Source organism: Oncorhynchus mykiss, chromosome 5 (genome assembly GCF_057628025.1).
Source record: "Oncorhynchus mykiss isolate SJ-2025 chromosome 5, ASM5762802v1, whole genome shotgun sequence".
Classification (NCBI taxonomy): domain Eukaryota; kingdom Metazoa; phylum Chordata; class Actinopteri; order Salmoniformes; family Salmonidae; genus Oncorhynchus; species Oncorhynchus mykiss.
Genome location: NC_143026.1, coordinates 55,525,164 through 55,549,367, shown reverse-complemented (window position 1 = coordinate 55,549,367; position 24,204 = coordinate 55,525,164). Strand labels below are relative to the sequence as shown.

Below are 24,204 nucleotides of genomic sequence, written 5' to 3'. Positions count from 1 at the left end.
AGCGCGTCTCCTCCTGGTTCCCAGGTCGTAAACAGTGAGGGGCTTTGAGGCCGTAAACCCCCCCCCCCCCCCCGACAATGTCACCGAACGGATCATTGAGGAAACAGCTTCCCGCAGAGCAATGTGAGGCTGCTGAGTGATGGGGAAACTTGACTTGACAGGCGAATCAAGACTTGTCGACTTCCAGTCATTGCACTAACGCTAGTTAGCATTGGCCTGCGAAACTAACCCTCTTCCCTCATACTGGACACAGATACATAAAAAGGGCATCCATGAGTTCATCCGACTCTGGGGAAGTACATAAAGGGCATCATTGCCAAAATCCTGAACTATCGCTTTAAGTGCTGCTGCTGGGAATGATTCACTGAGCTCTGTGTTTTTCCTAGGATCCCATGAGCCAATTGGGTTTATTAGACATATGATGAGCTCATTGGCTTTTCCTTCCTTCTCTCCTTTCCTATGTTGTCCTGCCAACCCCCCCCCCCTCTAATGTCTGATCCCAAAACAGCTCAGACTACACAAATGCTGGTGGCCTATTATGAACAACAACAGACCAGATCATGGACAAATGTTGCTGAATCAGTTTGAGTGGAACAGTGTGTGCTTCTCTATTGAGGTGTGGTCCTGGTCTGTTTGGTGTTGATTGTCTGGGCCTGTATTCACAAAGTGTCTCAGATTAGGAGTGCTGATCTTGGATCAGGTCCACCCTGTCCCGATTTATTACAATCTAAAAGGTCGAGCTGATCCTAGACCAGCACTCCTACTCTGAGAAGCTTTATGAATACGTGTTCTGGCCTTTCTAATCCCTGCCTTTTCAAATGCCCGCGACCAGGTGTTCCTCAGCTCCCTGTCTCTCAGAGTCAACAGGGGAATACTGACCTAATTCATGATAATTCGATATAGGTGTGTTATCGTTAGTGAATAAAAGCCTGTACACACGACATCCCTCCAAGATCTGGGTTGGCCATCGCTGCAGTCTGAACACCACACCCTGTGGTTTGGAAAGTCGGCAAGCAGTGTCAGGTAGGGTAAAGCAGGGTGCGGTTAGGTAAGACTTGGGGCTGGATTCAATCCGTATTGGGGGGAAGTATCTCGGAAGATCCACATTCAACTGCGAAGGTAATATCCGATTGAGCCGACACATGCAGCGGTTTTTACCGCGAATGCAGTCTCCGCGATCGTGGAAACGTTGCCTTTAAATGGCCATCTAGCTATAGCGCGGATCTCCGGCGATACTTCCAGCCCTTACTCTGGAAGCGGGTGAACTGCAGGCAGTCGAAGCGTAAGAGGTAAAACCGAGGTGAAAGTAGGGTGCAGTAGGGGGATTGTTGCTCACTCTGGAAGTAGGCAAACTGCAGGTAGTCGTAGTGTAGAGGCAGGTAGTTCTCCATGGGAGACAGACGGCCGGGCCGGGTCGACAGGTCCCTCACACACTCGTGTTCACAGTGCAGCGCCTGGGTGAAGTGGTCTGAAACACACACAGGAGGGTGGGTGGGGATACAGGGGGAAGTCATATATTCACGAGCATTTATCAAGCAGAGTTTTAAAGGAAAAGCATTGAGCCGTGTGATCACGACGAGGAACCATTCGCAATGCCTACCGTAATGTCTCATGCAGTGTCGTCATCCGACTGACTGCCTGCCGTACATTCTTTATTGCGATCACAAAAGGTTTCTTTTCAGCCAGGTTGCCACCGATTTACTGTAGATATTGTGCTTTGCGTTCTCCGCACTAGATGTGCAATCACTATGGACACGTCAGCCCAACACTTGGTTCAGATTCAGTGGCTAGTAGATCCGATTCAAAATGTGTTTTCTTTTCATTTGCACTACATTTAGCTTCACTCACTGAGACTCTCAGGTCGACTGAGGAATTCACATCCTAAAGCCACACAACAAACCTTAGCGTTCAACGTTTTCATCACCTTCCACACACAGTGGGTAACAGTAGTGGGTGAATTAAACATTTAGCACAGGAATAAAATGGACCTAGTGACATGCATGTATAAACTATCGTCATCCTTTCTCTAATGGCCGAGGTGGGATTCAGGTTAACCAATGTCCCCCCGGTGACATGCTCCTGTGAAGTCAACCACTGTGAAATCACAGGCCAGACAACCGGATACTCCTGTATCTCTATAACTAAAGAACACTAAAAATAATCTCTTCTCTTGTTGCTAGTCTTTGCATTTGTTGATTCGTTGCCAGGTCTGTAATTTGTTTCTCTCACACATGGATGGAGAAAATAACACCCTAAGTTTATCAACAAACATGTCCGTTCTTTAGGAGAGTCAGTCATGTTGATTTCATGGCGCCGTTGTGTAAGGTTGCTGTATCGTTCCGTGATGTCAGTCTGGAGGGGCTGGGGGCAGGAGTTGGAGAGGAGGAGGGGGAGGGGGACAGGAGCCAGATGGTGTGTTTGTGGCCAATGAGGTTGAGCGTGAGCATGCTGTCACAGAACCACACTCTGCATTGAGGAGAGAGGAGAATGGAGGCACACGCTCTCCAAGGAAGAGATGTCCCCTAATATTGGGTGAACTTAGAATTCTCAAACCATGTGGCTGGACAACTTTCTTTGTATTGCTTTTAAGTCTTTTAATACATTTCTAATCGGGTTAACAACACATTATTCTAGCTAGCTGTTGGTGTAGGTAGCTATCAAGTAAACAAAAGAGGGTTCAATTTGACTGGCTGTCACGAGCAATTTCCATCGCGTTTGAGTTGCTTCGTGTATCAGCAACGTTTTTTGAGATCTTGTCACTTGCAACTGTAAATAAAATTGCACGAAAGGTGCTTTGTGTAACTCCTTATATTGTGCCACCCCCAAAACCACGGAAGAAAGTACGTCGGAAGACATTAAACCACTACAGGATCACATAAATATATAACATTGTGAATACTGTAGTGTAAAGGAAAATTAATTCCTTCCATTCACATGTACACTACATGACCAAAAGTATGTGGACACCTGCTCGTCGAACATCTCATTCCAAAATGATGGGCATTAATATGGAGTTGGTCCCCCCTTTTGCTGCTACAACAGCCTCCACTCTTCTGGGAAGGCTTTCCACTAGATGGAACATTGCTGCGGGGACTTTCAGCCACAAAAGCATTAGAGATGTCGTGCACCAATGTCGGACAATTAGGCCTGGCTCGCAGTCCGGCGTTCCAATTCATCCCAAACGTTTATGATGGGGTTGAGGTCAGGGCTCTGTGCAGGCCAGTCAAGTTCTTCCACACTGATCTCAAAAAAACATTTCTGTATGGACCTTGCTTTGTGCATGCGGGCATTGCAAAGCGGAAACAGGAAAGGGCCTTCCCCAAACTGTTTCCACAAAGTTGGGAGTACAGAATCATCTAGAATGCCATTGTATGCTGCAGCGTTTAGGTTTCCCTTCAATGGAGCTAAGGGGCCTAGTCCGAACCACGAAAAACAGCTCCAGACCATTATTCCTCCTCCACCAAACTTTACGATCCACACACTACGTGTTTATGTTTTCAAATGTATGTCAATTATAAAGTATTTTGTCTGTAATGTCTTTTTCATTATGTGTCGGAACCCAGTAAAACTAGCTGTCGCCATTGGGGATCCTAACAAATCAAGTCAAATCAAATGCCTTTCCATGCAACCTTACTTCTCCATCAAGATCAAAATAGCACTTTAGACTTCATTCAGCACTTGAGGTACATAGTACCACGGTCAAAGAAACTACAATTGCGCTGATTCTACGGTTGTTGAAGCCTTACGGAAAAATAACTCTTGGCATGATTAGACATTGAGAAAAGCCTCATCAAAGCCAAGACTGTACGTTTTTGGCATGTTTGCGCAATGATACGAGTGATTGAGACAAAGCACGCTTGCCATCGACTCAGCTTAGCTTCAAGGCCACCACAATACCGCTAGCAGCAGAGCGTTCTGTGAGGGGAACTGCGCAACTGGCTAATGTCAACACAAACACAGCTGACTACGCTTGTGTGTGTGTGTGTGTGTGTGTGTGTGTATAATTGCATAATCACATGACTATTTTCCAGTGCTATGAGAGGCCTGACACCCCTGTCACCACAGGAGGTTGGTGGCACCTTCATTTGGGAGGACGGGCTTGTGGTACTGGCTGGAGCGGAATGGTCTCAAGTACATCAATCTCATGGGTTGATGCCATTCCACTTGCTCCGTTCCAGACATTATTATGAGCCGTCCTCCCCTCAGCAGCCTCCGCTGCCTGTTACACATCCTTCCACATCAGAACATCCAACATTATCCAGCTGTGCTGCTTCTGGGCCCACATTCATAAAGCCTCTCAGAGCAGGATCAGTTTCCTTTTAACGCATAATGAATAAGATTCCATTAAGAAGGGAGGACCTGATCCTAGATCAGCATTCATGATCTTTATGAATATGGGCCCTGGAGTCTATGGACTCACAAGCTAGGCCTGACGCAATGACACTTTGGACTAACAAAAATGTAACAATACGACAGTACGTTAAGCGAATGCTTTCCCTCAATGGAGCATTAACGCCAGACTGTACACTGAGTACTCGCTGACAAGACTTTATGGAGTAATTATGAAACTGAAGTAGTAAAAAAGGAAAACAAATCTGAAACAACTCTCTCTCTCAGTTCAACGGTTGTAGACGCAGGGCTGGATACGTGGGGCTGTAACTGACCAATGAGTTCACCAAACATTGACCAGACCTGCTCTGGATGACTTTGTGGTCAGAACCTTATGGCTATGGCTGATGAGGAGAGGTTATGAGAGCGTGAGAGAGACAGTGAAGAAAGAGAGAGAGGGTGGGTGGGGAAAGAGAGAGAGACAGTGAAGAAAGAGAGAGAGGGTGGGTGGGGAAAGAGAGAGAGACAGTGAAGAAAGAGAGAGAGGGTGGGTGGGGAAAGAGAGAGAGACAGTTAAGAAAGAGAGAGAGGGTGGGTGGGGAAAGAGAGAGACAGTGAAGAAAGAGAGAGAGGGTGGGTGGGGAAAGAGAGAGAGACAGTGAAGAAAGAGAGAGAGGGTGGGAAAAGAAAGAAAGAGAGAGGGTGGGGAAAGAGAGAGAGGGTGGGGAAAGAGAGAGAGACAGTGAAGAAAGAGAGAGAGGGTGGGGAAAGAGAGAGGGTGGGGAAAGAGAGAGACACAGTGAAGAAAGAGAGAGAGGGTGGGTGGGGAAAGAGAGAGAGACAGTGAAGAAAGAGAGAGGGTGGGTGGGGAAAGAGAGAGAGACAGTGAAGAAAGAGAGAGAGGGTGGGTGGGGAAAGAAAGAGACAGTGAAGAGAGAGAGGGTGGGGAAAGAGAGACAGTGAAGAAATAGAGGGAGGGTGGGGAAAGAGAGAGAGACAGTGAAGAAAGAGAGAGAGGGTGGGGAAAGAGAGAGAGGGTGGGGAAAGAGAGAGACAGTGAAGAAAGAGAGAGGGTGGGGAAAGAGAGAGAGACAGTGAATAAAGAGAGATATGGTGGGGAAAGAGAGAGACAGTGAAGAAATAGAGAGAGGGTGGGGAAAGAGAGAGAGACAGTGAAGAAAGAGAGAGCGGGTGGGTGGGGAAAGAAAGAGAGACAGTGAAGAGAGAGAGGGTGGGGAAAGAGAGAGAGACAGTGAAGAAATAGAGAGAGGGTGGGGAAAGAGACACAGTGAAGAAAGAGAGAGGGTGGGTGGGGAAAGAGAGAGACAGTGAAGAAAGAGAGGGTGGGGAAAGAGAGAGTGAAGAAATAGAGGGAGGGTGGGGAAAGAGAGAGAGACAGTGAAGAAAGAGAGAGAGGGTGGGGAAAGAGAGAGAGGGTGGGGAAAGAGAGAGAGACAGTGAAGAAAGAGAGAGAGGGTGGGTGGGGAAAGAAAGAGACAGTGAAGAGAGAGAGGGTGGGGAAAGAGACAGTGAAGAAATAGAGGGAGGGTGGGGAAAGAGAGAGAGACAGTGAAGAAAGAGAGAGAGGGTGGGGAAAGAGAGAGAGGGTGGGGAAAGAGAGAGACAGTGAAGAAATAGAGAGAGGGTGGGGAAAGAGAGAGAGACAGTGAAGAAAGAGAGAGAGGGTGGGTGGGGAAAGAAAGAGAGACAGTGAAGAGAGAGAGGGTGGGGAAAGAGAGAGAGACAGTGAAGAAATAGAGAGAGGGTGGGGAAAGAGAGACAGTGAAGAAATAGAGAGAGGGTGGGGAAAGAGAGAGAGACAGTGAAGAAAGAGAGAGAGGGTGGGTGGGGAAAGAGAGAGATAGAGCCCCAGGACCTGTTTACAAACACAAACAGACCCCACAGAGTCCCAGGACAGCCCCAGGGTTCGACCCAACCACATCATGAGAAAACAAAGATAATTACTTGACCCATTGGAAAGAATTAATAATAAAAAAAATAAATAAAATAGGCAGACCTGGCTCTCAAGAGAAGACAGGATGTGTGCTCACTGCCCACAAAATGAGGTGGAAACTGAGCTGCACTTCCTAACCTCCTGCCCAATGTATGACCATATTAGAGACACAAATTTCCCTAAGATTATACACAAAGATTCAAAAACAAATCCAATTTTGATAAACTCCCATATCTACTGGGTGAAAGACCACAGTGTGCCATCACAGCAGCAAGATGTGTGACCTGTTGCCACAAGAAAAGGGCAACCAGTGAAGAACAAACACTTTTGTAAATACAACACACATTTTAGTTGATTTATTTTCCCTTTTGAACTACATAATTACAACACTGTATATAGCCACAATATGACATTTGAAATGTCTCTATTCATTTGGAACTTTTGTGAGTGTAATGTTTACAACTTGCTTTGGCAATGTAAACAAATGTTCCCCATGACAATAAAGCACTTTGAATTCAAAGGATGGAGAAACAGAGAGAGAGCGAGAGAGAGAGAGAGAGAGAGAGAGAGGGAGATTTACAAGCAGGGCTCACTATGGCTGTGTCTTTAGGCAATAGCTAGGCACTCATGCTGGCCCAGTTTCAGACTGTTGGCTTTTTGGATCATCTAAGATGGTAACAGAGCAAGTCAAAAAGATGTCAAAAAGGCGTTGCACGTGAACACACACAGAGACAGCCAGAGGAAAGAGTAAAGTATATGCACACCGTACACATTTGTCTCCAACTGTGTTGGACTTCACACAATCAATACACTGCTCATTGTTTTTCCTGCACTCATCTCCGCCCGTTTAGAGGTTCTTTCAAGATGTTCAGTGGTCTGTTGGACCACTTAGCCAAAGACAGACTCATGGCCACAACAATGTTTTGAAATTACAATACCAGGATATTACACAGGAAATGCCAAGAACCAAAATATGTGTGAGGAGTCATGGGTGTTTCAAGCCTTGTCGGCCATTTTCCTTGAGTGGCCAAAAGAGATGAAGGGAGGAGGTTTTAAAATGATCTGTCCCATGAAGTAGTCCAGGTGGAAAAGTCATTTATCTGAAAAAAAGTATCCTCGAGGAGGTAACTTACTGTAAGTAGCTCTCTCTAAAAATTAATGGCAGAACCACATGAGATATGGCGTAGGGGTATTTTCTGTTAAGTAGAGTGTACCAGTACTCCCTTCATGATGAAAACACAGCCTATTCATCAAGATTAATGTTGTTTTAAACTATTAATATGAAAAAAACATTCAACCATTTCCAAACTGAGGGAGTTGTTTCCGTCAAATCAATAAAGATTCAGTTTGCAAGAACGATTTGGCTAAAACATGGCAGCCATCTCAAACTTCACCTCATTCAATTATCCTCATTCAAATATGTTCTGAGCAATGACCAATCTTCGACACTAAAGTGTGACATCAAAAACAAGTCACCATAATTATGTGTGCGCTGTCAGGCCCTGTGAAAGAGAGAAATTGGGCTGTTTACACAACAGTTTGTGATTTCTTGGCATTTGGCAACCAAGCGGTCCAGAACGCCCTCTCTCTCTCTCTGCATATTTTCCCTCATCTGCCTTTTGACCAGAGCTGGAGAGTCACAGATTACATGTAAGGGATTACAAAAAAAAACAGAAACTGCAATCCGTTACATTACCAGCAAAAATATTGTAATCAGATTACAGATACTTTATGAAAAACTAGATGATTACTTCAAGGATTACTTTTAAATTCAGAGAGGATGTTTTCGGGAAAAAGATATTTGACACTTCTCCGTTTTCTCAGTGACCTTCAAATCAGCATTGAAAAAAGGCACAAATTTAAGTTTAAGACCACTATGATGACACACCAAATGTGTTTGATGATTCGCGGGAAAAGAGCAGGAATAGGCTTTTGTCGGCTGCAGTCCAAGCTATGTCTTCCAATGGTGCGACTGCTGTTGGCATCCAAAGATTATCCAACTTGACTAAACGCTTGGAGGTAAGGATGACAGCAGTGGTGTAGTCTATGGTGATACAGATGTCACTTATTATAGGTATCTACATAACACATTGATGTGAATCACACTGCTGCTCTCTCATTTAGCTAATTGCGCCATATGGGTTGTGGTTGTTGTGGATGGCTGTTCACAAATCTAAATGTGTATTTCAACCCAATAATGGTTGAATTCAAGAAGTTTAAGCTGCGTATCAATCATTGATTTTGAAACCAGTGGACAGCCTATGGAATAAAAGTGGGGCTTTTATTGCTCAATCTAATTCAAGCTGATACATTATTTTTTTCCCCTTAAAGGACACATGCTGAAACTCACACACTTTTGAATCTGTAGTTGCTACATCAATTTTGGGATTTATAAATTATGTATACTGTATATCCATTGATTCGTGAAGAATATAACTTATTAAATGCCTCACGAGGTTAGTTCAACTGTCACACTCCATGAGAACCCAAAATATAAGCTTGTTTTTCTCCCAAGGTTTGTAAACATTGTAAATGTAAACTGACACTGTATAGCCTCATAACATGGTTAAAACAATCATTTTGATATCATGGATGGTCAGTCCTTGCATCCACAGCTCTGTCTGTTCATCTGAGAGTGGTTACATTTCTCCAGGCCCATCTGTCACGGTCGTCTGTAGAATAAATGGACCAAGGCGCAGCGTGCGTAGAGTTCCACGTGTTTAATTATTGAAACTCACCGAAACAATACAGAAACAAACAAAACGTAGTGGCGTGCTCACAGGCACTACACACACAAAAAAACAAGATCCCACACACAACAGGTGGAAAAAGGCTGCCTAAATATGATCCCCAATCAGAGACAACGATAGACAGCTGCCTCTGATTGGGAACCATACCAGGCCAACGTAGAAAAGGAACAACTAGACTACCCACCCTAGTCACACCCTGACCTAACCAAAATAGAGAAATAAAAGGTTCTGTAAGGTCAGGGCGTGACACCATCCCTCAGCTTTTTACTAAAACAGAGGCCTACATTTTGTTATTGTTTCATCTGTGGATTTGCCCTTTAAACAACTGCATATTATTAAGATAAAGTGTCACCAACAAAAAGGTAAACAATAGGCCTATAACAAATGCAACATATGCCATTCATTTTTTACATGTACAGTGCCTTGCGAAAGTATTCGGCCCTCTTGAACTTTGCGACCTTTTGCCACATTTCAGGCTTCAAACATAAAGATATAAAACTGTATTTTTTTGTGAAGAATCAACAACAAGTGGGACACAATCATGAAGTGGAACGACATTTATTGGATATTTCAAACTTTTTTAACAAATCAAAAACTGAAAAATTGGGCGTGCAAAATTATTCAGCCCCTTTACTTTCAGTGCAGCAAACTCTCTCCAGAAGTTCAGTGAGGATCTCTGAATGATCCAATGTTGACCTAAATGACTAATGATGATAAATACAATCCACCTGTGTGTAATCAAGTCTCCGTATAAATGCACCTGCACTGTGATAGTCTCAGAGGTCCGTTAAAAGCGCAGAGAGCATCATGAAGAACAAGGAACACACCAGGCAGGTCCGAGATACTGTTGTGAAGAAGTTTAAAGCCGGATTTGGATACAAAAATATTTCCCAAGCTTTAAACATCCCAAGGAGCACTGTGCAAGCGATAATATTGAAATGGAAGGAGTATCAGACCACTGCAAATCTACCAAGACCTGGCCGTCCCTCTAAACTTTCAGCTCATACAAGGAGAAGACTGATCAGAGATGCAGCCAAGAGGCCCATGATCACTCTGGATGAACTGCAGAGATCTACAGCTGAGGTGGGAGACTCTGTCCATAGGACAACAATCAGTCGTATATTGCACAAATCTGGCCTTTATGGAAGAGTGGCAAGAAGAAAGCCATTTCTTAAAGATATCCATAAAAAGTGTTGTTTAAAGTTTTTGAACTTTTTGGCAACAATGCAAAACGTTATGTTTGGCGTAAAAGCAACACAGCTGAACACACCATCCCCACTGTCAAACATGGTGGTGGCAGCATCATGGTTTGGGCATGCTTTTCTTCAGCAGGGACAGGGAAGATGGTTAAAATTGATGGGAAGATGGATGGAGCCAAATACAGGACCATTCTGGAAGAAAACCTGATGGAGTCTGTAAAAGACCTGAGACTGGGATGGAGATTTGTCTTCCAACAAGACAATGATCCAAAACATAAAGCAAAATCTACAATGGAATGGTAAAAAATAAACATATACAGGTGTTAGAATGGCCAAGTCAAAGTCCAGACCTGAATCCAATCTAGAATCTGTGGAAAGAACTGAAAACTGCTGTTCACAAATGCTCTCCATCCAACCTCACTGAGCTCGAGCTGTTTTGCAAGGAGGAATGGGAAAAAATGTCAGTCTCTCGATGTGCAAAACTGATAGAGACATACCCCAAGCGACTTACAGCTGTAATCACAGCAAAGGGTGGCGCTACAAAGTATTAACTTAAGGGGGCTGAATAATTTTGCACGCCCAATTTTCAGTTTTTGATTTGTTAAAAAAGTTTGAAATATCCAATAAATGTCGTTCCACTTCATGATTGTGTCCCACTTGTTGTTGATTCTTCACAAAAAAATACAGTTTTATATCTTTATGTTTGAAGCCTGAAATGTGGCAAAAGGTCGCAAAGTTCAAGGGGGCCGAATACTTTCGCAAGGCACTGTAAATAGCACTTTTCAGTAGTGCTCAAAGCAGGCCATTCCATGAGAGCAGCATTTATTTTCAACTCAAATCAATGAGCGCAATCAGTCCTCCTTGACAACAAATCATAAACAGACTAGCGCTAGCTAATAAGTCCTTAGTTTTGGGGTCATGCTCAGGTAAAACAATTTGGCAAATCTATACTTCCATATTTCCAAGTCCTATTCTTGAATATTTCAGGGGTATAACATTTATTGGAATGACTGGAATTCTGATAGACTTTGTTTTTTATGTAAATATATAATTTAATCGTATTATTATATTTAGTAGAAAGCGATGGGTTAGAATAAGCCTACATAACCAATCCATAAAGTAAAATTGAAAATCCATATATGGCCAGCTATGTAAACTTTAACATTGATTTATCCTGCAATAGACTTCATTCAGTTGGTAACATACATTTTTGTTTTCTTCTAATGCCTCTTAAAGGGAAAGTAATCTAAAAGTAACTGAATGTAATCAGATTACTTTACTGAGTTTGGGTAATCCAAAAGTGACATTACTGATTTTGGACAGGTAACTAGTAACTGTAACAGATTGCATTTAGAAAGTAACCTACCCAACCCTGTCTTTGACCCTGTGCCAAGTCCCCCACCATGTACCAGCCCACTGCCCAATAGCCGTATGCCATTTCAAAACATCTGAAAGCAAGAGATGTTTCCCATCCCACATTAAACCTCCACTTCATAACATGATAAATGGCTGTTTTTCACAAGGCTATGTTTCTCGGGGGGGGGGGACATTTTGCACCAGGGGGTTGTGAGCAATGTGAACCATCACTCAAAGTAGAAAGCTCTGTTTTTTAAATAAAAAATACTACCTCTGGCTGCTGAGAGACTCCTCACTGCAGTAAAGTAGCTGTGAACACAGAGAAATCAAGTACCAAGGTCTTCTGGTCAGTCAGCAATACAGCATACAAAACAAGCAGCTCACACCCACGCAGCGCATATTACATATCCATATATATCTATTCACAGAGGTCAACAAACTGCGCGGTGTCAAAATCCACCGAGCAATCAATCAGCGAGTCACAAAGGAACAGAGTACAACAAGAGTTGAATTCGAATCAAGAGCCAGAAAACTCAGATTTGAGTAAAATAAACGATATATAACCAGATGTGAGACACCACGACTTATGTAGGAGGTGTTAGACACTGCATAGACTGACTATACAAAACATTAGGTATACCAAAGAACACCCACCCCCCCTCCCTCTACAAGGTGTCAAAAGCATTCCGCAAGGATGCTGGCCCATGTTGACTCCAATGCCTCCGACAGTTGTGTCAAGTAAGCCGGATGTCCTTTTGGTGGTTGACCCTTCTTGATACACACAGGACACTGAGCGTGAAGAACCCTGCAGCATTGCAGTTGACACAAACCATACCCTGTTCAAAGACACTTAAATATGTTGTCTTGCCCGTTCACCCTCTGAAAGGCACACGTACACAATCCATGTCTCAAGTGGCATCGATAAGGGATCCTAGCTGTCACCGTGGTTCACCTGGTCAGTCTATGTCATGGTGTTCTTAATGTTTTGTATACTCAGTGTATATGTGTTAAAGGCACTACGTAGACACGACATAGGAGCTGTTATAAACACTACATACATACCCAGCCATCGCGTGTCTTAAGATGTCTCAAGACATGGTGACAGCTGTGTACTTAGCCATTACATAGGAGGTGTAATAGATGCACAGAACTACATAGTGACTGACCTGAGACCAGTTCGTATAGGCTGTAGCAGTAGAGGACATGGTCCTGCTCCTCGAACCTCTGGGGCCCCTGGCAGAGGGCCCGACACTCCACGTCGGCCCTGTAGTACTCCTGGAGGGCCTCCTCGAACAGGGCGATGGCACCCTTGTAGTCTGCAGTGTCATACAGCTTCACCCCGGCTGAGAAGGACCTCTGTGGGAAGCGAGGGGGAGGGAGGGTGGGAATAGGAGAGGAGGATAGGGGAGAGAAGAGACAATAATAGGGGAGGCAGAGAGATATAGGGAGACAAAGGCATAGAAAGAGAGAGGATGAGAGCGATGGGGGAGAGAAAGCAGATAAAGAATTTAGCTCAGCTTGCGACCACATCTATACACATTGAGTTGTAGTATAGACAATCATAGACAGCTCATACAAGTTGCAGCTGCCTGCTAAATGACGAAAGCACAGAGTAAACAGTGTGTGGTCTGTGTCTGTGTGGAGAGACAAACCGGCAGTCAGGCACCACTGCAGCACTACAATGAATTTGACAGTGTGTGAGCATTGACAACATCCCTCCACAACCAAACCTCAATGGGCTTCAGTGCTCTCCACAAGCAGCAGTCAATTACCTAAACTCGTCTCCGCTCATGAAATTGCACTGACCACTGTCAGCCAAAAGACTTGGATCACGGATAACCACCAACACAAAGAACCATTTACACATAGAGCAGTCACACAATGCACTTTATTTAGAATGGTAATGCACTTGATTTAGAATGGCAATGCACTTGATTTAGAATGGTAATGCACTTGATTTAGAATGGTAATGCACTTTATTTAGAATGGTAATGCACGTTATTTAGAATGGTAATGCACTTTATTTAGAATGGTAATGCACGTTATTTAGAATGGTAATGCACTTTATTTAGAATGGTAATGCACTTGATTTAGAATGGCAATGCACTTGATTTAGAATGGTAATGCACTTGATTTAGAATGGTAATGCACTTTATTTAGAATGGTAATGCACGTTATTTAGAATGGTAATGCACTTGATTTAGAATGGTAATGCACGTTATTTAGAATGGTAATGCACTTTATTTAGAATGGTAATGCACTTTATTTAGAATGGTAATGCACTTTATTTAGAATGGTAATGCACTTTATTTGGAATGGTAATAGCTGAAAATGTGTTAAAGACAGACACTGGTTCAGCTAATGCGAACTGGCACTCAATGCTCTGGCTAGGTACTTACTGTTTTGTAGGCACGATGCATATGGCACTCAAAGAAACACAGAGACCTGCCAACACCAAAATGTTCAATAGAAAGACTGTACACCCATTTCTGTTTGGCAAAAAGAGGCAAGAGGGTTTAAAGAGAGAAAGCCCAGCCTGGTCCTGCCAAATAGGCTTGGGCGGTATACAGTATATACCATATTCCAGGGTACTTGGAAAAAGCCACAGGATGATTTTTCAATGTGAATATTTTCTAGCTACTTTTTAAGTTAATATCCGCAATAACCAGACTATTTGCATTGCACCCCCTCCTCTGTGTACACTTGCTGCTCTTCCTTCAGAAAAGCATGCATCACAACTTTGTTCATTTTCACAATTTATCTGGTTCATTTTCGCTTGGAAATATCCACACTCACCAAAAATGATATTCGGTAGCTACTAGCTATGCTTGTATTATAACTGTATGAGCTGGATTTTCCTGTCTTAGCAATTTGTTTGTTTGTTTTCGTTAGCATTAACTAACAGCGTCTATGTGATTTCGCTATTACTTGTGCAGATTTTTTGGGATTGTAGTGCCTCCTTGTTTGCTATGCCGGTAATTCCGCAAATTCCAAGATGGCAGAAGAATGGTATGACGGTATGAATATCTGGATACCGCCCAAGCCTACTGCCAAAGCAATGGTAAGGGAAGCTCTGATGGAGCCTCTGTCAGTCTCTGGACTTGTTCCAACACCATTAAAATGCATCCTTCCTCCCTTTAGGTAATTACTAACCCATAAATTGATTGGATAACTAAAAGTACAATTTTGTATTTCTTTTTATTTATCCTATTGCCATTATTTTGTTTTTTTCCATGTTCATTTTATACCCTAAGATTTCAGATTATTTTGAAAATATTTTTCGTGTCGGGGGGGGGCATTGAGTTTTCATTATTGGTCAGGTATATCATGAGACTGTCTGCAAATACATTTTGTTTATATTCATGTTTACCAATACTGGTACCTGTTACATTTGGGTTCTGTATAATTCTTTCTGCAAGCGGTTCAATACGCCAGTGCAAACAGGAGTAGGGAGAGAGGACATCCCTGGCTTGTGCTCATTTCTAAACCGATAATGTATTATTTGTATATATTTTTCGCTTTAGGACATTTACATAATATTTTTTATAAATGTACTATTTCAGCTGGAAAGTTTAAAGCTTCCAAAGTTAGAAATAGAAAAGGCCATTGAAGACAGTCTCATCGTTGCAACTCCCCAACGGGCTCGGGAGAGGCGAAGGTCGAGTCATGTGTCCTCCGACACATGACCCGCCAAAAGGCGCCTAACACCCGCCCGCTTAACCCGGAAGCCAGCTGCACCGATGTATCGGAGGAAACACCCTTCAACTAGCCCGCCACAAGGACTCGCTAGAGTGCGATAAGCCAAGTAAAGCCCCCCCGGCCACACACACTTCAGAGTAGTGTCTGATGTCCTCCCAGTCACCCCGTCCCAATCCCTTGGAAAGAGCCCCTCTCCACTCTCACCAATAACCACCGTTGAGTCATAACTATAATGACAAACAAGGGACAATAATGACTCGACATCATCTCCTAATCGGTCCAGAACTCTTATTCATTTTACCGCAGGCTTGCAAGCCACAAAATCTAATTAAAATACATTATAGTATAGCATGTAGTATAGTTCATTTGTTCCTTCAAATCAAATCAAATGTATTTATAAAGCCCTTCTTACATCAGCTGATATCTCAAAGTGCTGTACAGAAATCCAGCCTAAAACCCCAAAGAGCAAGGAATGCAGGTGTAGAAGCACGGTGGCTAGGAAAAACTCCCTAGAAAGGCCGGAACCTAGGAAGAAACCTAGAGAGGAACCAGGCTATGAGGGGTGGCCAGTCCTCTTCTGGCTGCGCCGGGTTAAGATGATAAGTATAAGTTCCCTCTCCCTCGCCCATGCCAAATCCTCCCTCTCCGCCTCCCAGTGTTCTCCCCCCTTATCCACACCCAAGCAAAGCTTATCACCCCCTCCCATCCTTGCCCTCCCTTACCCACCCAGGCAAAGTTCATCCCCACTTTGTCTTTTTTCCCACCCTCCATTCTTCTTAGACACATTTACACACATCCATATATCAACTTACTCATCCATTCTCCTTCACTTACATACAGCATATACCCCGTGCAGCCACCCACCCATTCTCTCCCACCCTCCTACACATATTCACCCTCCTTCACACTCCCATTCATATGCACAGACACATAAACACACATACACACACTCACACCCAGTGGTGTGAAGTACTTAAGTAAAAATTTACTTACGTCGTTTTTTGCGGTATCTGTACTTTACTATTTATATTCTTGACTGTGACTTTTACTCCACTACATTCCTAAAGAGTATAATGTACTTTTCACTCCTTACATTTTCCCTGACACCCAAAATTACTAGTCACATTTTCAATGCTTTGCAGGACAGAAAAAGGGTCTAATTCACTCACTTATCAAGAGAACGTCCCTGGTCATCCCTACTGCCTCTGTTCTGGCAGACTCACTAAACACAAATGCTTGGTTTGTAAATGATGTCTGAGTGTTGAACTGTGCCCCTGGCTATACGCAAATTTAAAAAAAACAAGACAATTGTGCCATCTGATTTGCTTAATATAAGCCATTTGAAATGATTTATACTTTTACTTTTGATACTTAAGTATATTTTAGCGATTATCTTTACTTTTGATACTTAAGTACATTTCAAACCAAATACTTTTACTCAAGTAGTATTTTACTGGGTGACTTTCACTTTTACTTGAGTCATTTTATTTTAAGGTATCTTTACTTTTACTCAAGTATGACAATTGGGTACTTTTTCCATCACTGCTCTCCCATTGAACAATTCTTGACATAAGCAATAAGGCAAGGGGGGAGGGGGGAGTTGTATATGGCTTTTCCTATGCACGACGCAACGAGGCGCGCCTAGACACAGCCCTTAGCCGTGGTATATTGGCTATATACTACAAACAAAAGTGCCTTATTGCTATTATACATCGGGCTACCAACGTAATTAGAGCAGTAAAAATAAATGTTTTGTCATACCCGCGGTATACGGTCTGACATACCACGGCTGTCAGTCAATCAGCATTCAGGGCTCGAACCACCCAGTTTATAATTTCTCTTTTGTATTGTCTTTTCAGCGTCCATGTAACTCATTGGCATCGGCTACTTCTATCGTTACTTCCTAGAGAAGAACAATTACTTGGGGACAGTAGAGTTTAGATCGTATTGGGGGAAGGGGAAAATAATATTGTCTCAACGTCATGGAAGTTGGAAAGGAAGGATGCAATTTAAAGGTAATAAAACAGGCCCTGAATTTTTACACTAATCAAACAAGTTGTGTAAAGATGGATTAAAATCATTCTCAATGGAAAATCCCCATTGAGAGTACTTTGGGTAGGGATGCATCTTTCTCCAAACTTTCCCAAAATTCCCATAAATGCTGTTTGGAGGATTCCTGGGATTTCTGGAAAACCAGGGAATTTGCGGAAAAAAGAAAGCAGAATTGTTGTAACCCTAGCCTCGAGAAACAGGCAGTTACACACTCTTACCTGATGAGGCCGGGCCTCTCTGTCCACAAAGTGGTCCTGGTCGGATCCCTCCAGAGCCTTGTACTGCTCTAAGTTCTGATCCATTTCCACATGCTCTGGGTTGGCCTGGAAATAGGTGTGGGCCGCCGCCGCTGCCTTGTCCAACTGCTTCAGCTATACAGGAGAGAGAGAGAGAGAGAGAGAGAGAGAGAGAGAGAGAGAGAGAGAGAGAGCGGGGGAGAGAGAGAGAGAGCAGGGGGAGAGAGCGAGAGAGAGCGGGGGAGAGAGCGAGAGAGAGCGGGGGAGAGAGCGGGGGAGAGAGCGAGAGAGAGAGCGGGGGAGAGAGAGAGAGCGGGGGAGAGAGAGAGAGAGAGAGAGAGAGAGAGCGGGGGAGAGAGAGAGAGAGAGCGGGGGAGAGAGAGAGAGAGAGCGGGGGAGAGAGAGAGAGAGAGAGAGAGAGCGGGGGAGAGAGAGAGAGAGAGAGCGGGGGAGAGAGAGAGAGAGAGAGAGCGGGGGAGAGAGAGAGAGAGAGAGCGGGGGAGAGAGAGAGAGAGAGAGCGGGGGAGAGAGAGAGAGAGAGCGGGGAGAGAGAGAGAGAGAGAGCGGGAGAGAGAGAGAGAGAGAGCGGGGGAGAGAGAGAGAGCGGGGGAGAGAGAGAGAGCGGGGGAGAGAGAGAGAGAGCGGGGGGAGAGAGAGAGCGAGCGGGGGAGAGAAAGAGAGCGAGCGGGGGAGAGAAAGAGAGCGAGCGGGGGAGAGAAAGAGAGCGAGCGGGGAGAGCGAGCGAGCGGGGGAGAGGGAGAGCGAGCGAGCGGGGGAGAGGGAGAGCGAGCGAGCGGGGGAGAGGGAGAGCGAGCGAGCGGGGGAGAGGGAGAGCGAGCGAGCGGGGGAGAGGGAGAGCGAGCGAGCGGGGGAGAGGGAGAGCGAGCGAGCGGGGGAGAGGGAGAGCGAGCGAGCGGGGGAGAGGGAGAGCGAGCGAGCGGGGGAGAGGGAGAGCGAGCGGGGGAGAGAGAGAGCGAGCGGGGGAGAGAGAGAGCGAGCGGGGGAGAGGGAGAGCGAGCGGGGGAGAGGGAGAGCGAGCGGGGGAGAGAGAGAGCGAGCGGGGGAGAGAGAGAGAGAGCGGGGGAGAGAGAGAGAGAGAGAGAGAGAGCGGGGGAGAGAGAGAGAGAGAGAGAGCGGGGGAGAGAGAGAGAGAGAGAGAGCGGGGGAGAGAGAGAGCGGGGGAGAGAGAGAGAGCGGGGGAGAGAGAGAGAGCGGGGGAGAGAGAGAGAGCGGGGGAGAGAGAGAGAGCGGGGGAGAGAGAGAGAGCGGGGGAGAGAGAGAGAGCGGGGGAGAGAGAGAGTGGGGGAGCGAGAGAGAGCGAGCGGGGGAGAGAAAGAGAGCGAGCGGGGGAGAGAAAGAGAGCGAGCGGGGGAGAGAAAGAGAGCGAGCGGGGGAGAGCGAGCGAGCGGGGGAGAGGGAGAGCGAGCGAGCGGGGGAGAGGGAGAGAGCGGGGGAGAGAGAGAGAGAGCGGGGGAGAGAGAGAGAGAGCGGGGGAGAGAGAGAGCGGGGGAGAGAGAGAGGGGGAGAGAGAGCGGGGCAGAGAGAGCGGGGCAGAGAGAGCGGGGCAGAGAGAGCGGGGCAGAGAGAGCGGGGCAGAGATAGAGAGGGGGAGAGAGAGAGACAGAGAGCGGGGGAGAGAGAGAGAGCGGGGGAGAGAGAGAGATAGAGAGCGGGGGAGAGAGAGAGAAAGAGCGGGGGAGAGAGAGAGAAAGAGCGGGGGAGAGAGAGAGAAAGAGCGGGGGAGAGAGAGAGAGAGCGAGAGAGAGAGAAAGAGAGAGCGACAGAGAGAGAGAAATTAGCACAGATATCCATGAAAACCACTACACATGAGTGTACGCCAGCTGCACCTGGCTGACAAATAGCTGCTTTTAGCCAAACATAGCCTTTCCCAGGGTCAAATTCATTGCGCCACAGTTGGAGAAATCAACCACACACAGATGATATAGTCCTGTAGTCCAGCTGTCTCTAGCAGGGCAGTGTGGCCACGTGGAATACTTTGGTGTGGCCGAGGTAAGTACAGGACAGTGGAGTATATTAATGACAGTGTTCACCTCAGGAAGTGGGAGTGGAGACACACCCTGACCCGCCTCCTCATCACCACTCCCTTCACATGGAATATAGAGGACGGCACAGGTCTCACACCAAGATGATACACTGTCTCACTTCTACTGAAGTGGCCCCTTCAATTACCTGTAATCCTCCCCCCAGCCACTGACCACAAAGTCTTTGACGACATTTATGCGGACAGGGCAGAGACTGCAGAAGCAATCAAATGAAGTAAAATGGGGTGTGTACCGTGCCATTCAAAGAACGGGTTAAGGCCATGACCTGACCTCACACCTTTTTTTTTTTACAAAATATAGTGCTAAGATTTAGGGTTGGCGGAGAATCTACTGCACTAACAGAGAGTGGCATATCACAAGCCACAGATCAAAGAAGACCTTTAAAACCAGTGCTGACTTGAGCACAAAAAGACTCCTTCATTAAGTTATCTAGTTTGCAATATTAATGGTTCTGGCAGAGCAGGAAGACGAGCAGGCGAGAAGAACCGTGACTTTTAGAAGGACACATTGTTCCCATTTACTTCCCGTCGACATGGAAACCATCCATTCCATCAATGTCACCCCAAATGATGGATTTGCTTCCTTCATCTGGAAACGTGGGAATCATACTTTTGGGCACATTAGCATGAAATAATTATCCCAATCCCAAGGATTTTCTTCCATCCCAGACCAAATGCATCAAGAATAAACTCAGAAGGATAAAACTGGGCCTGTCAAGCATCTTTGACTCCTATCAGAGGCCTCCCGAACAAGACAACACAGACGTGGGGGTGTTTGAGTAGAATTGCTGTGGATACTGTACAGACCTCGGGGCTGCTGGTCTAAATGAGCTCATGGTCAAAATGGTAAAAAAAGCCAGCCGCTGCTATTTCTCAGGCTTGGCAGCTTGCCGACGCAATCTCCGCTAAGAAGTGCTCTGAACTCTCACTTGGGTTCCATGTTTTTAACTAGTCAATGACCTGTGTGACATTTGTTGAGGGATCATTGACTACAAGTGGGTCTGTTTGACGCTTCATATTTACCCAGAAATGTAGTGGTCTTCTAATGGTTCTGGAAGACAGTAGCTCGTTAAAATGTTTCGGCCAAAACCATAACGCTTTAAGAATGTTCTTGAAAACATGCTATTTCCATTGTTCTTTTGACAAATGGAAAAAGCCAAAGTTTCTTTCCTCTGAAATAGCCATGACACACCGGTGGGTCCCACATCACCATTTGGGGAACTGACACAAAGGCTCCACAGCTGTTGAATATAACCAGACTAACAGCATCGTTCACTAACAGCCCACTCTAATAGGCTAGCTGCAGACAGAGCGGATTCCCACGTGCCGTGAAATTTGAGGTCTTAATTCTGCCTTCACAAGCACCGCTGTACTTAGGACACAGTGTTTTTTTCCCCCTTGGCTCTACAGTTAAGAAGCCCATATCTCCCTCCCTCCCTCCCTCCCCATCTTCCTCCCTCCCTCCATATCTCCCCATCTCCCTCCATATCTCCCCATATCTCCCCATCTCCCTCCATATCTCCCTCCCTCCATATCTCCCCATCTCCCTCCATATCTCCCTCCCTCCCCATCTCCCTCCCTCCCTCCCCATCTCCCTCCCTCCCCATCTCCCTCCCTCCACATCTCCCTCCCTCCACATCTCCCTCCCTCCACATCTCCCTCCCTCCACATCTCCCTCCCTCCACATCTCCCTCCCTCCACATCTCCCTCCCTCCACATCTCCCCCCCTCCACATCTCCCCCCCTCCACATCTCCCCCCCTATCTCCCTTCATATCAAAGGGTCGTAAAACCTCAAATGTCACTTTTTAATTCCACTTTTTCGAACGTTTAACCTGCCTGCTCATGTCAGATAAGGAAACGCAGTTTAAGAGATTGGATCACATCAACAGGGAAAGAAAGGTATGGTTTTGCTCCAGCTCCTGTTGCGTCCTGTGTTGGTTGCTTGAAGAGCTCTCAGGGTGCTATCAGATCTGATCAAATCACTGTCAAGTCCTGACAAAGCAAGTTATTTGCCAATCTTTCTCTAGGACATTGCCGGAAAAAAACAACCACCTTTCACAATAGCTCACATCAAGATGTGGCATGTCGTGGCCTGAGAAACATGCCCAGGACAGAGATGGACAGACCCTCAACATCGCAGGGATACAATAACACACTCCCAAGAGATTAGGGATGCTTCACAGACCTCTGTCTGTGTGGGAGTGAGGGTAAGAGAGAGACAGAGAGAGACAGAGAGAGAGAGAGAGACAGAGAGAGAGAGAGAGAGAGAGAGAGAGGTTATGGTCAGTGGTAGCGGGCGAGCAAGCAGCAGAGGTGGCTTCCTGCTTAGCGTCCAAGGAATAAGTGTACGAGACAGTGAGCTCTGTCTAGATGGGGGTCTCATGTGGTGCAACGTTAGCTCTGTCTCGTAAGAAGGGAGGTGACTACATGATCCTGCTCATTTTAAATCCTTCCTGTACTCGTTAAAAACAGGTGCCGTTTTGAATGGTCTGAGACCAAAGACCAGGCTCCAAGCTTGTAACTCCACTGTCAGATCTAGGCTCTTTCCTGACTAGGAATGCTGGCCGCAAAGTCCTTATCTGGGTGCTGTGCTGATCAACAATCTCCTCTCCTTTTTTTCCCTTCTCTTTTTGCGACATAGCCACGGAGAGGAGCAGGGGAAATAAAAGCTGTGTGGACATGCTTGGTTACCTCTGAAAGGCCAAAGAGCGAACTGGCATCAACTACATTCCTGCACTGTCCACCTCTCCCCGTGCTGCCCAGGCTAAGGCTAAGGACCTATCGGCCAGAGGACAGCCAGAGGGACGGTGGAGGCATTTTTGTGTCCCATCCAAATGCTGACCTCTCCACTTTTCCGGTAATCACGATGAATTCTGACGGACTTCTCTCCGTCCGAGAGCTAGAGCCAAGGACGGAGCTGTGACGTTCAGGAGATGGGCTGGGTGGAATCCAGCCACCTGTGGACTGTCTAGGCCCACCTGCCGTTCTGCTCCACTACTCTCCCCAGTCCTCCCCCTAACGCCTCAGAAAGGCAGGGTCAGGAGAAAGGGGTATTAAGTCCAGCTGCAGCACCAACACAGCTGCGTCTCAGCACTGCCAGATCTATTGTCTCGAGACATGAGAGAGACTAGAGCGAGAAAGCGGAGGAGGAGACTCAATCTGACGCACGACAGCAGCACACTGCCATCCGGCTTTGATCATGAGAGGCCACAATACCATCATGAATCTGTGATCACAATTCTGCACAACCATTAAAGTGAGCAAAGTACCAAAAGTAGCGCTTTTACATCGTTTTAAATCTTTCTTGTGTGAAGTAGTTTCCTCTAAGAAAAACACAGTTTCAGAAAATTGTGCAATTAAATAGAACATAGCAAAGTGAGGGTGAAGGTTCGCTATGAAAACTGCCATATAAAGACCTCAGTGGTATTCCATAAGCAACATACAGGACTGGGCAGCCGTGCTGAGAGACTCATTCCCTATAGTGATAATAGATTTACAGTGATACCCCGCAGTGTTGACCTCAAAACATCCAGTGATGTCACTGGTTTATGGAAAGAGAAAAGATCTGTGATGCTGGAGGTGGGGCTAAAGAGGAGACTGCCAGGAGTACAGTACCACACTGTATACTGGACAAAATTAGAAAACGCAACGTAAAGTGTTGGTCCCATGTTTCATGACCTGAAATAAAAGATCCCAGAAATAATAAATAAAATAAATAAAATAAATCTCAAATGATGTGCACATCCCTGTTAGTGAGCATTTCTCCTTTGCCAAGATAATCCATCCACCTGATGGGTGTGTTATATCAAGAAGCTGATTAAACAGCATGATCATTACACAGGTTCACCTCGTGCTGGGGACAATAAAAGACCACTTTAAAATGTGCAGTTTTGTGACACACACAATGCCACAGGCTCAAGTTGAGGGATAGTGCAATTGTCATGCTGACTGCAGGAATGTCCACCAGAGCTGTTGCCAGGGATTTAATGTTCATTTCTCTACCATAAGCTGCCTCCATTGTCGTTTTGGAGAATTTGGCAGTACGTCCAACCGGCCTCAAAACTGCAGACCACGCGTAACCTCGCCAGCCCAGGGCCTCCACATCCGGGTTCTTCACCTGCAGGATCGTCTTAGACCAGCCACCCGGACAGCTGATGAAACTCAGGAGTGTTTCTGCCTGTAATAAAGCCCTTTTGTGGGGAAAAACTCATTTTGATTGGCTGGGCCTGACTCCCAAGTGGGTGTGCCTTTGCCCTCCCAGGCCCACCCAAGGCTGCACCCCTGCCCAGTCATGTGAAATCCATAGAACAGGGCCTAATGAATTGATTTAAATTGACTGATCTCCTTACATGAACTGTAACTCAGTAAAATCATTGAAATGGTTGCATGTTGTGTTGATATTTATTGTTCAGTATAGTAAAGCATGACGCAATCACTCTGATATTTCACAAAAAACATCTGCACATAAATCAAACCCCCAAATTAGTCCAAATATCCCCCACGGGATGACATTGCAGGCCCAGTGCGAATATATCAACTTTTTAAAGAGGGATACAGCACGACCAA

General features: G+C 45.6%; 1 protein-coding gene across 5 annotated transcripts in view; it reads right to left on the bottom strand.

Moving 5' to 3' along the window:
• LOC110524034 (prolyl 3-hydroxylase 2) overlaps window positions 1-24,204 on the bottom strand; it is a 96,654-nt gene that overhangs the window by 12,379 nt on the left and 60,071 nt on the right. For 4 of the 5 annotated variants that reach the window (XR_016496149.1, XM_021603327.3, XM_090235187.1 and 1 more), the window contains 3 exons: window positions 17,558-17,710; window positions 12,755-12,944; window positions 1,337-1,468 (listed from right to left, as the gene is read on the bottom strand). Coding sequence is in view for 4 of the 5 variants with exons in the window: in XM_021603327.3 (XP_021459002.3) it covers window positions 1,337-1,468; window positions 12,755-12,944; window positions 17,558-17,710 (475 nt within the window). In the remaining variant the exon portion in view is untranslated. The remainder of the gene's footprint in view (window positions 1-1,336; window positions 1,469-12,754; window positions 12,945-17,557; window positions 17,711-24,204) is intronic. The other variant, XM_090235188.1, reaches the window with a different exon arrangement.